This window comes from Numida meleagris, chromosome 1 (genome assembly GCF_002078875.1).
Source record: "Numida meleagris isolate 19003 breed g44 Domestic line chromosome 1, NumMel1.0, whole genome shotgun sequence".
In the NCBI taxonomy this organism is placed as follows: domain Eukaryota; kingdom Metazoa; phylum Chordata; class Aves; order Galliformes; family Numididae; genus Numida; species Numida meleagris.
Genome location: NC_034409.1, coordinates 110,381,213 through 110,397,941, shown reverse-complemented (window position 1 = coordinate 110,397,941; position 16,729 = coordinate 110,381,213). Strand labels below are relative to the sequence as shown.

Below are 16,729 nucleotides of genomic sequence, written 5' to 3'. Positions count from 1 at the left end.
GAGCGGGGCGGGGGAGGAAGGCGGCGGCGGCGGCTGCAGCAGCAGCAGCAGCAGCCCCGCTGGTGGCTGCCTGCAAGCGAGAGCGGCGGCGGCGGCGGCAGCAGCAGCAGGCGAGGGCTGGCCCCGGGCTGGCTCGGCTCCGCGCAGCTGGGACTGCGTGTGCGTGTACAAAGCCGGAGCCCGGGAGCAGCCCGAGGGCGGTGCTCGGCACCACAACGCCAACCCTTCTTCCCTTCCCTGCCCCCCCCGCCGAGATCAGTCTCTGCCACGGAGGGAGTGGGGAACCGCAGGGGACGCGGCCGGGCCGGCGCACGCCTCAGCTGCAGCCCCGCCGAGGTGGGAAAGGGTTAAACGTTGGCGGGGGCCGGGGGATGGGAAGCGAGGGGAGGGGGCTGCCGAGCGCAGGGAAACCACAGCGCACCTGGGCTCGGCTCGGGAGCCGGAACGAGTCGCCGTCTCCTCCTCCTCCCTCATTCCCTCCCCCTTCCCGCGCGGTGCCCGCCCGGCCCGGATCGCGGCTCTATCTCCAGAGCAGCGGAGCGCAGCTTCCCCGGTCCTATCGGCCGCTCCTTCTAACCCCAGTGACCCAGATAACGCAGCGGCCTCACCCCCCACTCCCGCCCCGCAGCGCGCCGGGGCCCCGGGCCGCCTCCTCCCGCCCTCCCCGCTTCCTGCCCTGGGGCTGCGGGGCCGTCCCGGCGTTGCCCTCCGTCCGCAGCCCCTCCCGGCCCCTGCGGTGGGGCATCCTCGCCGGGCCCCGTTCCCTCGGGCCGGGGCGGTGCTGCCGCCCCCCCGGCCCGGCCAGGGGTCATTGTTTGCCTGCGCGAAGCCAGCCCGCCGTCAAAATACCAATTAAAACCCAAACAAACACCCAGAGCCGGTCTTTCCTGGACACGCGGGTCGGAGCCACCGCAGCCCCGGCGTTGTTATTCCTGGGCTGGAAATAGCGCTGGCTCCGCCCTGACAATCGCCTGTCAGAGGCCTCTCCTCTCCCCTCCCGGAGGCCCTGCCCTGCCCCGCTGTATTTACTTTGGAAGTGTGTGCGCGGACGGGAGCGGCGCGGTGCCTCCTGCCCGGCTCCCCCGGCACGCGGGTTGCGGCGGATCCCGTCCCCGCTTCGCGTGACCCGAGATAACCCGGCCGGGGGGGGGGGGGGGGGGGGGGCACCGAGCCGCGCCGGAGTCGAAGGCGCGGGGAGCCCCTCTGTGCGGCATGCGGAGGAGCGGGCTGGGGGGACCGGAGCCCCTCTGCTTGGGGACAGCCTGTGCCCCGCTCGCCCTCCGGGGGGGGCGGCGGGGAGACGGCAGCGGGGCCCGTACCGCCACGAGGGCCGAGCGGCGAAGTTATCACCAGCCGTGACCAAAATAAATGCCTGTGATAAAAAAGCCCTGACAGCATGATCCATTATGCGGGTGTCACCGCGTACAACGAGGTTCAATCAGATACGTCGGTTGCCGTGGACAACGGGGGAAGCGGCGGTACCGGGCTGACTGCTTTGCTGGAGAGGCGGCTGCGCTGCCCTAATGGGGGTCACACGGTGCCATCTGCGCAGGGGTGGCCCGGCGCCGCGGGGAAGGCACCGAGCGCGGCCCCGCGGGCGGCCCCGGCCCCTGCGAGGGCGCGGAGCGGGCCCCCGGGGGCGACCGCGAAGCCTCCCGTCTGAGCGGCTCGGCACGGCACGGCTCGGCTCGGCTCGGCTCCCCGTGTCCCTCCGCAGCCCGGGGCGCGCTGTGGTAATCACGGAGCGTTTGTTCGTGCGGCGCAACCACCGCCTCCCGAGCGCTGCCCTGTTATTAGCGGGGAGAGGCGAAGGGGGAGGGCCGCGCGCTCGCTGCAGGCTCCGCGCTGCTGCACGTCCTCGCCTCCGGCGGAGCCGCGTGCAGGTGCCGAGCGGGGGCCGCGGGGGCCCCGGGGTTAACGAGGGCTTGGGGGCAGCGGGGCCGGGCTCGCTCGCCGCATTCCTGCAGAACGCCTCCCCCGGAGAGGGGGCCCGCAGCCAGACGGCACCTTTCGGCCCCGGCCCCTCTCCGCCGTCCCCGGGAGTGAGGACGCGACCCGGGCGGCACGAGGCACGGCCCGCGGCGGGGTGTCCCCCCTCCCTGCGGGGTGTCCCCCCCGCCGGCGGCCCTGGCTCGCGGTGCCCGACGTCCCGGTGCGGGGGCTGCGTGGCTGCGCTACGGTCCCGAGCAGCAGCGCGATGCCGCGCCGCCCCCCCTCCCCCGTCACGATTTAATGCTTTCCATGTTCGTCGGCAACTGCGCTTCCGCAGAGGAACCCCGGCGCGCTCCCGGCCCGGCGCTGCGCTGTATTGTGGCGAGCGAGGCGCAGCCGGAGTGAATCCATTACGCCGCGATCCGACAGCACAGGTTTCTGCGGATACCCTCTGATTTACATTTAAAACAGCGCTCAGCCATTGTCTGCCAGCCGGGAAAGAAAACACAGCCCCGTAACTTCCAATGACCTTCAAAGAAACGCAATTAACTGCTGCAATTATCGGTGCACGCCTTGTAGAAAAAAAAAAAGACGCAGGTGCTCGCCTCGCTGCTGTTTCACCTGGATAAGCAGCCCGTCTCCTCCACTTCCCCCCACCCCCAAACGCACACCTTTGCAGCTCCCGAATGCAGGACCCCCCCCCGGCTGAGGACAGCGCGGTTTTGTCACACGGCCGCACGCAGAGCTCCGCTGTTGGCGGCCGCCGCTGGGCTCTCTTCGCTGCTCCACAAAGCGCTGCCCGACCCCCCCCTCCCCCCGACACGGAATTCAGGTTAACGGGGTGGGCTCAGAGCCGCGCTCCCCTTCACCCTGAACGCCACCGATCTGCGCCCGTCGACCCCCGGAGATAACACATCGACACCCCGAGGCCCCCCGGCCCCGGGAAGCACCACTACGGGGACCGGCATCGGGGGCGGCTGCCCGCTCCCGGTTCTCCCCTCTTTTGCACACGCACACACCAAATAAATAAATAAGGAGGCGGCTGGAGCCATCTGGGGTTGGATGGCTTCTCATCTCATTACAGAGCATTAGGAGAAACAGGCAAATATACAGCTATTAAAATTAATCGCCTCGCGCTGTCAGCTGAACATAATGGAAATTATTTATAGGCTGCCTGCGATGCCGGGCTCGTCACGGAGGCGCGGTGCGGAGCGGAGCGCTCGCGGCTCCCTGCAGCGAGAGGCGTGCGGAGCCGTGCGGGGCCCGGCCCGGCCGAGCGCGGGCGGTGGGGCAGGGGCAGCGGAGGAACCGCTCTCCGCGGGTTCGGGTTTTTCGGGTGAGCGGAGAGGAAGCAGCGTGGGCTCACGTAAGGCCGCGGGGCCGCCCCGGCACAGCGTCCCCAAGGCCGGGCGGGGCCCTCCGGAGAGAGATCCTCCCGTGGGGGCCCTGGGGGCTGCGGGAGGGAGCGCGGCGCCTCCCGACGATCCGCCCGCAGCTCGCCGCCCGCAGATGCGATGTTAATTGGCGGCCTTTCCGCCGTTGCCCCTGGAGCGGCCTTTCCGAGCTGCTGGCTTCTGCTCGGGGGGAGACGGGGGTCTCTTCCGCTCGGAAAGAAAAAAAAGCAAAGCAAACCAATGGGCTTGCCGATGCCGAGCGGAGCCGGCCTGTTTTTCCGACCGAGAAACAGAGCGCGTTACGGAAGCAGGAAAGCGCTGCCCGTGCATTTCCCGCTCCGCGCGTCCCCCCGTCCCCCCCCACCCGCAGCCGGGGAGCGCCTCGCGGGGGCCGAGAGCCGCCGGGCGGGGGCAGAGCGCAGGCGGTGCGGGATCCGAGAGCGCTGCTTCGGCGGAGCGGGAGGGCAACGGCTGAGCACAGCCGTCCCTGTGCTGCCCGCCCGGGGCTCGGGCGCCTCAGCGGGTAATTGACAGTCTCGATCCCAAATTGAAACATGTGTTAACAACAACGCCGCGCATCCTAGGAGCTGCCCGGGAGACCGCCAGCTCACGCTCTTTATATATGATTTGAATCCACCGGAGGGAAGTGGCACGGGGTTCGTGGAGCACGTTTCCCCTACCTGTAAATCAGCGCTTAGCACCGCGCTCGGGCAGCGGCAGCTCCGATGCACGCAGCGGCAGGATCGGAGCCGTTCCTCCTCCCACTGCCCTCGCAGCGCTGTTTCCACGCCGCCCCGAGCTCTCCCGTGGCCCCCCGGCGTGGCGGCGCCGGCCCACGCGCGTCCGCTGGAAACCCCCTCCCCCGATGCCCCTTTAACCGACCCCCCCCCTTAAGGGCATTTGCCGTCTCCGCGGCGCAGATCGGGTCTGGGCAGGGAGAGAGCCAACTCGTGCCGGAGCGGTTGGACGTGTCGAGGCAGCACAGCGCTGGCAGCGCTCCCCGGGAAGGGCTCCAGGGCCTCCCACCGCCAGCCGCAGCCCTTCCACCCGCAGCTGCCACCGTCCCCTTCCCGCACCCCGAGGAGCAGCTGGAGCCCCGCGGCGCGACCCTGCCCTGGAGGGAGCGGTGCCACCGAACTCGCGCCGAGGTCACAGCGGGGCGGCCGGCAGATGGAAAATCCCCGCTCCTCCCGCACAGAAACGCGATGGGGCCGGGCAGAACGGGGCCTCGGCGCCGCGCGGGAGGGGAACGCCGCGGGATCCCCCCTTCGTGGCCCGCCCGCCCCGCCCCGGGAGCTCCTTCCCCCGCGTGGGCTCGGTCCCGCGTGGAGACGGAGCGGCCGGCGGGAAGCGGATTCCGAAAGTCGGCCCCGGGCCGGGCTTGGGAAGGGCTGCGGGGCACGGTTCCTGCCCGGCCCCGCGCCGCGGCTCTCGCCCACGCGTGAACTCGCTGAAAGTCACGCGGGCGCGCCGCCTCTCCCGCGTGTCGCGTGTCACACGCTGCCTCTCCTCGCCAGCGCCACGCACACGGTCTATGTCACGCACGCCCGAAACCCACGCACACGCACCGCCCGCCTCTCGGCAGCGCGCACCGGAGGGCTCACGCCGCAACCCGCACCCGCACACGGGGCCGCGTGGGGGTTGCACCTGCCGTCGCCCCCCCCGCACGCCCCGTTCCCTTCTCCTCGTCGCACCCCGGCCCCGGCCCCGGCCCCGCACCCCGTGGCGGGTGGTCCCGGCGGGGCCGCGCCGTGCGCCCGGCAACTGCGACGTGCCGGAGGCGGCCGGGGAAAGGCCAGCGGCGCCCGGGGCGCGGGCAGAGGCCGCGGCTGATCTCTTGGCAGAGCCGCGAGCGGTTTGGCCGCCGAAGCCGGGAGGCCGGCCCGGATTATTCATCACGGGCGGGCGAACACAATCCTTCCCCTCCCCCTCCGCCAGCCTTGGGTATTTTGTCCCGGCCGCGCAAACAATATTCAACTTGTGTCCTCTTCCGTGCCGGCACCGAGGAGCCTCCGGCTGCCAGAACGGCCCCCGCGCGGCGCACGGCAGCGGCGTCCCGGCTCTCGGCGGCCGGAGGGGACCCGGCGGGGAGCGATCGCTCCGCAAACCGCGCGGCCGCGGCCCCCGCGGGGCGGTCCGGCGCTCGTAGCGCGCCCGTGCCTACGACAGACCTCGCTGTGCCGCGAGGCTTGGCGGCCAGCCAAAGCTGAAATAAAAGCACGCTCCGCACAGCCCGGGGCTGCCCGGACGCCGGATTGCGATTGTCCTTCCCCACCCGCCCGCCAGCCCCCCTCGCCGACCCCGCTCCCGCTGGGGCTTTCTGCGCCCGGCGCGGCCGCCAGCCGGGCTTCCCTCGCCCCCTGTTGGAAAGCACCGCGCGGTGCGGGGCTGCGCTGCCGTCTCCCGCGAGCGCAGGAAACGTGTCCGGTCCGATCCGCGAGCAGCTGCGGGGCGACGCAGCCCCAAGTCCCTTCCTCTTCTCCAACCCATCCCTATTCCTTCCCTTCCCCCTCCCCATCCCCGCCGACTCAGCGATGCAGCCGACCGCATCTCGCTCTTAAATCAAGACAGGATATTTAAAGCTTAACCCCCGGTTTATTTTCGTCCCAGACCAAAGGAGCTCGCTGCCTATTCGGGCAGCTATTTAGATGCCTGCCCCGACCGAGACCCGAGGTTATTAATGCCCGAGAATTCCCCGGGGCTACTCGGTGCCTCCGCCCCAGCGCAGGAGGACGCGCGCTCCGGCGTCGTTCGGGGCCGGGGGATGCGACTGGGAATCGCGGTACTTCGCAGCCACTTCGCGTTTCGTTACTACGGGAGGAATCTGCCTGCAGCCACACAGCGTCGTTACGTAGAGCCGTATCGATTTTCGAGCAGTGCTCCCCACCGGTTTAATTGTTTTTAGGAATGTCAATTGCAGCTCTCGCGTTCCCTGAATTCATCAGCGCTCACATGACGAACCCCGTTGTCGCCCTAATTCACAGGGCTGCCCGGCCCTCAGGGTGCGTTCAGCAGAGCCCCGCAGCGCTCCCATCCCCAGCACACACCCCCGGCCCATCCTGTGTTACGGTCTCAGAATGAATGCACCGAATAAATACATCCCGAAATTAGTCACGGTTCCCGGTTTCGGGTTTTACAGCTCAAAATCCCCACTGCGAAGCCGAGAAGACAAAATAGAAAGAAAAAAAAAAAAAGCAAGCCACACCGAAGAGTCACCGAGTCTTTAAAAAATAATTAGGAAGAAAAACAAGCTGAAGCTGGGAAACCCGCGCCGCCGCTGCTGCTCGGGGCTGCGCTGAGAGCCAGCAGGCGCCGTGCTCCCGGCCCCGCGCCATGCTGGGGGTGCCCGCCCGCCCCCGGCCGCCCGACGCCGCGAACACGCGTGGGCCGCCGCGGGGACTCCGCCAGCCCCGGCCGCAACACCCGCGCTTCCGCGGCTCAGAGCGGCACTGCGGGCGCCGAAAGTTTCCGCGCCGCGAGCGGAGCCGAGCAGCAAACTCCGACCGGGAAAAGCCCGGGGCCGACCCTCCGCTCCGCTCAGAGCCCACGGGCACGGCTCCGTCCCGCTTTAGCCTCCTGCCCTCCCCTCGCGACACTGCTCTCGGGACGGGGGTCGGGATGAGGCGGCCGCACGGCGGTTCCCTCCCGCTGCTTTGCCGTCCCCTCTCGGCCGTAGCCGGCACTGCACGCCCGGCCTCCCCCTCGGCCTCCCCCCGGCTTCCCCCAGCTCCCGGGGAGCGCGCGGGGCCGCTCCTTCCTGCCACGCAAAGGCGCGTGTGTGCTAATCCCCGGCCGCTGCCCGCCGGGCGCAGCTGTCGCCCACACGCCAAGAGCGTTCCCCCCCCCACCGCCGCCTCCCCGCCACCCCCGGGCCGCTGCGCCCCATTCCGCTCCCGGCAGCCCCGCCGCGGGCTCTCCGGTCTCTCCGGTGCCGCGCTCCGCGCTGAGAGCCGAGGGCAGGAAGGGAGCAGAGAGGCAGGCGGCCACCCCCCCGGCAGCGCTTCCCCGGGTGGAGTTCCCCCCCCGCGCAGCCGCCTCCCCCGGAGGCCCGGCACGGCACGGCACGGTACGGCACCGCGCTGCCACTCGGCGCGTCATCGGCCGCGGGGAGAGCCGAGCGGTGCCGTACCGTACTGTGCCGTGCCGCGGGCAGCCCTCGGCTGCTGTTTGTTTTGTTATCAAATCAATTAAGCTGCCGCTCTCCTCTAAAACGGGGGCGGGAGGCGGAGGGGGGGAGGGGGCACGCAGCGAAAGCGCGGCCACTCCTTTGGCATCGTCTCAGCAAAGCGAAGAGCTCCTCCTGTTGGAGGAAAGCTTTCCTGGCGGATGGGAACCCCCCAGCATGCGAGCAATTTCGTTTTATTATTGCATTTCGTGCTGCGTTGCTTCACTCTGTGTTACACTGCGCTGCTTTATTGTAGCCCGCCCATTGGGAAGATCCATGCTGGCTCTCAGGGGATTCAAATCAGCCCTTATGTGGGGTAGCTCCTAACGTGGGTGCAGCAAGGCCGGGCAGAGCAGGGCACGGCGATGGGGCAGCTCCCAGTGGGCGATGGGGCAGCTCCCAGTGGGCACAGGACAGGTGCTGCTGATACACGGCTCCAGCTGATCGCTGAGGTCATGCACATGTAAGGCGGGGATAACAGGGTACTGCTGCCCATCGCAAATACCGACAAAGGGAGGAAAAACAGTGTTTGTGCTCCCCGCATTGTGAGTACTCTGAAGATAGAGTCTGTTGCATCTTATGGCATATTTTCAGAAATAGCCACTGGTTATGAAAGCCTTCATTCTGGGGGCACGCAGCTACAAGGCCATACACAAAAGTGTATGCACTTCCCATCAGCAGACGCTTAACGAAAAAATCCTAGCTTCAATCTGGCTGGTGAAACATGGATACAAATGATAAGGTATGAAGGCTGTGAGCGGTAATATTGCAGAATGCTGAAAAGTGGGAGTAGAGGGTCCACTTGAAGGTATTTTCTATTGCTTCTGCATGATGAGTTTGCCTGTTTTGGAATGATGTAGCTTTGCTGGGTGCAGTTGGCTCAGGGTTCCATGCAGGAGCCCAGCCAGGGCACGGCGTAGTGGCACAAAACCACTGCTATGCATCCACACCAAAGGGGTGGAACACAGTGAAGCCAATGGCTGTGACATTAAAGTGCCAACAAAGCAGCAATTTGGAAATAATTGCAAGGAAATATGATTTTGTTATGTGTTCACGGTCAATCCTTACTGCTACTCTGTGCAGTAGTGGAGGAGTGCTGGGTGGGAGGGCTGGGAGCCACGTGGGCTTTCTGTGTTTCTGATGGTGGGATGTACCATGAACAACTCTGATGGATTTTTAACAATATTTTTGTTTTGGTGGGATTTCTGTGCAAACATTGGCAGATGGCATGGGTGGCTCATGTGTTTTCATCTCTCTTTTCCTTCCATGGCATCTTGCAAAGCCTGAGATCTTCACATATCACCTCTCTTTCCATGTGACCTCTTTATCTGGCTCTTTTTTTCCCTCTCATTACCCAGACCATGCCCTGTGCTAATGCTACATCCCGTTGGTCCTGGAGCCCAGACTGCCTCTTTCTGTTTGCTGATGTCCCTTAGCAAAGCAGTACGAAGCGTTCAGGCACCATCTGAGAGCAGAGAAGGTGTTCAGACGGAGAAGGGGACATGAGCAATGGGGGTTTATAACTGCAGCCAGGCTCTGGGTACTGTGCTTGCGAGGCACAGGCGCGAGGTGCTGCAGTGCAGATTTGTGGTGTGAGCCAGAACAGGAACCAGCCCTCCCTATGAGCAGCAGGCTGCATGCTCTCTGCACCGTACTGGGCTGGCCTGTTTATACGGCTCCCGATGGAGGTGATGGATTGGGCAATCTTTTTGCACTATACTTATGCTAAAATGTTTCTGGCCTCACCTTAAGGAGGAAACCGTGTGTTTGCCTCCATCGTCAGTGTTTTGAACCACACGACCAGAGCCAGATAAAACGCAGGTCTGAGCCAAATCACAATGAATGTAAACAGTTATGACAAATCATTGGAGTAACCTTTTCCACTCTTTCTCAACAGCTTAATTCTGCTGCAGACCTCAGCCTTAACGAACAGGTAGGCACGGCTTAGCTCAGCATCATTTTAAATGCCAGGTTCAAAAAACGTTAAACTCTACCAGGTCGTGGGTGATCGGGCTCTCCTTTGTCAGAGATTCATACTGAAGACAAACATTGGTGGCAATTGTGTCTAAAAATACTTCAGAACCTGCTTCTTGGGGGATAACGCAGACGCCAGGCGCCTGACCACGGCTGTAAATTGCTGTCAGTGACAGAGCTTGGGCGTATTTAGGGGACCCGGGTTTGCCCTTTCCTTGACAGGACAGTGGCTCGCCTTGGGGTTCGTCTGCTCATGTCACTGTCATCTGTCATGACACACTCATACGGGACCCAGCTGCTTACACTGGGAAAGAAGAAATGTGAAAATAATTGGTTGATGCTTATGTGGCTCCTTAGGCTACACCTGCATAGCCCTTTTCAGGGCTCTCTATTTGAAGAATCATTAACCTTACATATACATACTGCCCTATATCTTAGATAATGTGCCCTACTGCCGTTAACCTTTACATAATGCAAGTGCAGAAAAAGCCTCATCACCACTGAGCGCATCCTGGTACAATCTGGCTGCCATTTAACAATTATACTGAAAGCATCGTCATGTTTCGGTATACTCCTTTCTGAGGTGAGATTGATCCTCCTAGAATCTTTTCAACTCTGGGTTTTTAGCAATGCAGAATACCCCCAATACACCAGAATGCCCGAGGGCCAGGCTGTGAACACAGAGCCACTCGCTGTTGCTGAGAAGTGGCCGCCAAGCAGAGTGAACACAGTGAGCACCAGCTCTGGCACACAGAGGGCTCTGGCTGCTGCCTGTGCTCAGCACGGCGCTGCCTCCGGCTTCTCCCAGCAGTGCTGGCAGGGCCTCAGCCCGGGCTCAGTGCTTGGCCGCGTGCTGTACTATGCATGCAGGGGATGGGCTTGGGCAGCGTGCTACCAGCATTATGAGGGATTTAAGGGGGGGAGAGAAAAGCGTGACTCCTCAGCATAAGATTCACACAGCAAAGGCCCTATAAGGGAAAGCCCCGTATCCCTGGAACATGAGTGCAGACATATTGTTAGAGAGTAGAAAGGCAGTAATTAGGGCTGGGGACCGATCACACTCTGTTGCCAGAGGAGATGATTCTCACTGCGGATACACAGCCAGCTCTGTTTTACTCTATCATTTCTGTTTTTGAGCCTGCTGGAAACCTCGGAGAAGTGACAAACAGGAATCAGAAGAGTGCAAGAAAAGTTACTTCTGGGCAAAATGTCATCCACCAGGATGCCACTTACAGTGTATTTTGGTAAAAGTCCCCAAATTACAGTTCTTCAATATTAAAATAAATATCAGGCATAATACAGGCAGCTTGTTTTTGGATTTCAAAGAGCTCTCATCTATCGCTGCAACCAGCTTCCAATGCAACAATGAAATACATATTCTGCTGCTTCTACTTCTGTTTTGCACCAGGTTTCTTGTTTTTAAACATATTGTGTTCTATGGGGAGCTTGACTTGACTGTCAAATGGCAATGCCGTATATGCTGGTGCTTTACAACCACCAGCTTGAACGATTCCATAGGTGAAATCACATTGGTCAGATGGCATTGGCATGGTTCATGCAGTGGGTTCAGCATATTGCACTGGAGCAGGCCGCAGTGCTGGGCCCGCGGCCTACTGACACACAGTGCCAGGCCGCAGTGCTGAGGGCATTGGGGCCTACTGACACACAGTGCCAGGCCACAGAGCTGGGCCCTGTGGCCTACTGATATACAGTGCCAGGCTGCAGTGCTGGGGGCACTGGGGCCTTCTGACACACAATGCCAGGTTACAGCACTGGCTCAACACTGCTTGCAGAGCAGAGTGCTCCAAGCCAGCATGAGCTGGCACAGGCACCTAAGGCAGGCTTAGGGTTTGCTTGGCTTGTGAGCCTGGCCCAGACATTACCAGGTTCCTCTGCCTTCCTGCAGTGCACCCAGCTGTGCTGCTTGGAAGCGCAGTGCGGAACCAGGTCACCTGAGCACACTTGAGCATTATTTCTGAGTGGAAATGCTCAGTGTACAAGAAAGAAACATTGCAATGCAGAAGAAGTTAATAAAAGAGCTGAGCTAGAAATACACTCATCACCTGAGCTGAACCTTCTGTCTGTATCATCTGAGCCTTTGCTTGGTTTGGAACACAGAAACCCTTTGTCCCAGCCCAGAAATAAAAAGCAGCCCTTTGGGATGTGAGCTGTCTCCAATGCTCCAGTCATTGCTGCAGGAGCACCTGCACAACCGTCAGGCCCCTGAGCACTGCCTGCTTTCCTGGGGTGCTGCTCCTGCCCAGGATGGGCACATCTCACTCCCATGAACTGGATCCCCTTCTCCAGGGGGTGGTCCACAAACACTGAACTGTTCATTGAAGCCATTGTGCTCACCAGGAAAAGTAAAACATTTCCAAAACAGCTGCAGAGCCACTCCTGATACAGTATTACACAGGGTTATGCCAATACATTTTCATAGAATCTAGATTTGAGTTGGAAGGGACCCTTAAAGGTTATCTATTCCAACTTGCCTGCAATGAACAGGGACACTTACAGCTACATCAGGTTGCTCAGAGCCCCCTCCAGCATGACCTTGAGCATCTCCAGGGACGGGGCATCCACCTCCTCTCTGGGCAATCTGTGCCAGTGCCTCACCAGCCGCATTGTAAAAAACTTCTTTCCTAAATCCAATCTAAATCTCCCCTCTTTTAGTTTGAAACCATTTCCCCTTGTCCTATCACAAGAGACCCTGCTGAAAAGCCTGTCCCCTACTGAAATTTTCCCTCTCCAGGGAAGAAATAAATATAAAAGAGATGGCAAACAAACAGCAGCAAAAACTCAATGATGAGGCTGACTCATGGGACTGAGGTAAAGGCATTTCCGCAGCACTCACCTTGCTAGCATAGACAGGACTGTGGAGCAGGGCTGGGAACCCCGCACCACCCCAGCAGCACAGACCATTTACCAGCACACTGCGGGTGCTTCCTGAAATCACTGCCCCACACTCCCTCAATCACACTCGGAGGCGGTGGGAGGGAGCACGCACGAATGGTAAATGCCACAGCAGGTTCCCCCGCGCAGGCACCCCCGGCGCTGCCAATTCTTGATCCGGCAGCACAGGGCGGATTAGCAGCGGAAGATTAATTCCTTCCTGTCATCTCCCTGGGGAGGTTAAATGATCTCAGGAGCAATTTCTCCTGCTGGGCACACCACAGTGCTGAGGCACACCGCTCGCTGCTGCAGTGTGTGTGGGGCTTTCACGGTGGCAGCGAGCTGGGGGAAGGGTCATCCACCCAAGATACATTTATTTAATTAAATGGTGATTTCTTGTGACCCCTTTTTTTAATGTGAAAGGGATGTACAGGAGCTGCTAGGAACTAACAGCCATAGCTACAAGCGTCTTGTATGTGGATACAGAAATAGGTCTACATTGCAAAAGAAGACTTTGGGGAAGAAACCAGCAGTGAAGATGACACCTCAGAGGGCTTCATTGCTGACCAGGTCTTCAGTTCCAGTCACTATGAGTAAGGCAGCAAAGCAAATACATACTTGGCATGTGAGCAGTTGCACTGGTTGCAAAGGGATTGGTCAGCTGCCTTAAAGGTAAATGTAAGACTGAGTGCTTTGCTCCACCAGGCTTTGCAAGAGCTGGATGTACAGCCCTTGCATCAGCACTTAAACGATGCTCTGACAGTGAGATACAGTCACTATGAGTGAGGAGTGAGGGAAATCAGAGACATACAGGGCAGGTGCTTTATAAACACATTGAGCAGGATGGAGGTGAGCTTCCTATGTGTTAACAATCCATTGGAATGGTTTACTTGTGCGTTACTCTCAGAAAGTTGTAAGACTGCTGCTATCCCGTTAGCCCAACAAACCAGTAGTGGCACCCAGTGGCTGGAGGAGTTGATCAAAAAGTTTCCTTTGTCTCCCATGATTCCCCTCACACAAAAGTAGTGTTTGGATGCAAATACCACTGTCTTGCTATTATGTGTATTAAAGCCAGACAGAGCCGATCTGGAGCGAGGTTTCATCTGGAAGGCATCTGCTGAGTAATGATCACAATTCCTGTGCACAGAGGCACGAGCCTGCAAGGTAACATGCTTAGGTGTCTATACAGCACGGGACCAGCCGCACACCCCACCGCACGTTGGCACGCCTGGAGGACAGTGAATGCTTATTTATTCTGCAAGAGCACTAAACCTGTGCAAATGAAAATTATGCCTGCTGTATGAGTTCCAGGACTTCCCTCCAGAGAACACTTTCCAAAATTTGCTGACTTTCAGAGCTTATGGAATTTCAAGAGCCAAGTGATCCACAGGAAAGTTAAAACCCAGCTAGTAAATGAAACGAGCAATTAACCAAACTGATGAGAGGGAACATGAAAACCCCATAGCCACAGATTCTGGATGTTTAGCTTCTATTTTATTATATGTAAGGAAAAATGCATCTTGTGAAAGACAAGTTAAAATGACCTAGTTTGTTACTGAATGATACATTCCATGGGCTTAAAACCCATGTTTGATACTGCAGGCTGAGGCAGGGACTTTGGGACAAATCACCTTGAGTTTGCAGGGGCTGGTGGATTACAGGTCTGGGCTGCAGGCAGAGGTTTGTTGACCCTATTTCCAAGGCAAAGCTTCTTCTCACACTGCTTTCATCCTCCACCTCATCCCCCTGCCACTTCGATGACAATTTCTATTAATGTTTGTGGCTCTAGCCACTCCTCCATACCCTGTCTGTCAAAAAGAAAGAGAATGCTGATTCCTCCCAGAGATAGGAATCCCGTGTGTGGTGGGAGGAGAGGAAATGGCTGCATTCTGGGCTCGCTGTGCTCCCGGCTGCACTCCCTCCCACAGCCCCGGCATCGCTGTGCCCTGCTGCTCCCAGCTGCCAGAAGCAGCCTTTTGGGGCCAAGCAACGGTGGCACGTCTGTGACAGCGGACAGCTGGTTTTTGCTGGGCCTCCCAGGCTGCTGACAGCTGGTTTTGCCTGCGGCATAATGTTATGTGGGCTGCTACAGCTTTGGGGAAGCATGGCTTTAAGAATACCTGAAAGCTTTGCTTAGAGCATTCAGACCTCACTGGACCAGGAGTAATAGGGCAGTGCCAGACTTCATTTCTGTTTCAGCCAGTTTTTCACACTCCTTGCCATCACAAGGATGCAGATCACCAGCTGTGCCCTTTCCGGCTTCTGTGTATAGCACGTGACCCCTGTGGCTGCTGGGTATCTGCCACAGCTTGCTACAAGTGGCAGGGTGATCCTGGTGCATATCTTGCACTTCCTTCCTCTGTCTTAATTTTTGGTCTTATCAATACTAAAAGTAAATAATAATAAAAAAAAAAGTAGAAATGTGGGTCTTTGGGCAGATCTCTGCAATCCCAGGTGTCACAGAATCACAGAATCGTAGGGGTTGGAAGGAACCTCTGGAGATCATCTAGTCCAACCTTAACTTCCCCAGTGGGCTATGCTGTGAGATTTCACTGCTTGCCAAGCAATTTGTGGTCCTCCATTAGGATGCAGCAGAGAAGTGCAGCGTTGCCTTCATGCATCCCCAGCCCTTCCCCACCTTCTCCCGAGGCAGTACAAGGTGCGAGCAGCAGTGCACCTGCCCTGGTTTGTTGCTTTCTACTGTTGCTGAGGCAGGTACACACTTTGGAGTGTTTTCATCAAGAAGTCACTCTTGTGTGTGACATCTCATGTTTGGAGGTGACTAAAAATACCCATTGGGCACTGGCTGTTTTCTTCATACAGTAATCAAATGCACAAGTGATAAGCTATTCATTCTACAGTGATTTTTTTTTTTAAACCCCAGGAGTATAAAATCCAAAGAGGACTTAATGCAACTGTTCCTGGGGGATGGTGTTCACAGCAATGCAGCCATATGGGCACACAGCTGGCTAACCACTTCCTCTGCAGCCTTTCCTCAAGAAGGGATCCTCAGGAGGGGCAGAAAAGGGCTAAGCTGATAGGAAAGCCAATCTTCCTGGCCCTGGGGGAAGCATAACTCCAGCCATAAACAAGTTAGTGAGGAACAAAAGGATGTGCGGAGGGACCATCTCTGGTCTAAATCATCAGCTGAGACTAATTTATACCGCAGAGAGACTGACATATATATTCAAGCCAGGAAAGCCCAATAATTTAAAAGAAGAAAAAAATCCAATCTGTTCCTGCTTGCAGGAACACCTTTCTTATCAGAGCAATCCTTCAGAATCTAGCAATCACTAGCAAAGCCCGAATTCACTATCGATCCAGCTTCAGCTCTCATGTACCTTCCTACATCAGTATCATGCTGCCTTCAAAGGCCCCCAGGCTCCTCTTCCCAGCAGCAGCCCCCATCTTGCTTTTGGCATCTGCAGCCCAGCGTGAATCTCTGCTCCTGGTCACTTTGCTATCCACTGGCACAGCCATGCAGACTGCTCCTGGGTGCAGGGGGACCATCCCACAACTGCAGAACCACAGAATGGTTGGGTGGGAAGGGACCTGTGGTCCACCTGATCCAAGCCCTGCTCAAGCAAGGCCTCTCAAAGCAGGGTGCTTACTGTGACAGTGCATAGGTAGGAGCCCAGGACCTTCCACAGCTTTCCTAATGCAATTATATAGAACTGGGCAGGCCCCTCATGGGCCATCACAAACAGAGAGAGACTAGGTTTTACAGATGGGACATCAGGTAAGGGTCAGGTCAGAGGCACATGTAACTCATCATCTGATCTGTAGCCACCAGCAGCTGGTCACAGCTGCACGTGGAGCCCAGTGCAGCAGGGGCAGGTCTGAGCAGAGCCAGGAGTGAAGGGAACATTCTGTATTTGGGACCATTTCATCCAAGACTGCACTCAAATCTTTGGCCCCATGTGCAGAAGAAGGCTTTAATAACCTTTTGTCATAACGCCTGGTTCCTCTCATCATTCATTAGAGCCCTCTAAGTTTCATTCGGTAATAGATAGGCAATGAACTTGCCCTTCCCTTGCCTTCCCTTGCCTTCTCTTGCCTTCCCCCGCCTTCCGCCCACACCCTCTCCTCCTCTCCCGCAGAACACCACTTCAACGGAGCCATTAGCCCCACACAATGCACTTGCAAACCTCACGCCAGGAAATGCAGAGGGAAGGCTCGCAGGACAATGTTATCTCGGCCCCGGGCACATATGCGGCACTTTCCCATTCGCACCTTTCAGGCCGACGATCCCCGGAGCAGACAGTCGTCTGTCCGTCTGTCTGAGCACCCGGCGTAAGGCGGGGGCAGAGAGCAGCACCCCGCGGTTTTAGTCGTCCTTTAGGAACACCCCACTTGAAGGAAGCAGTTGCTT

The 16,729-nt window shown here is 59.1% G+C and overlaps 1 protein-coding gene across 1 annotated transcript in view; it reads left to right on the top strand.

Moving 5' to 3' along the window:
- The window catches only part of LOC110399942 (transcription initiation factor TFIID subunit 4-like), a 2,055-nt gene extending 464 nt beyond the window's left edge, over window positions 1–1,591 (top strand). Inside the window, exon 2 of the mRNA XM_021399479.1 lies at window positions 4–1,591. Within this exon, the coding sequence (XP_021255154.1) occupies window positions 4–856 (853 nt within the window). The 3' untranslated portion in view covers window positions 857–1,591. The remainder of the gene's footprint in view (window positions 1–3) is intronic.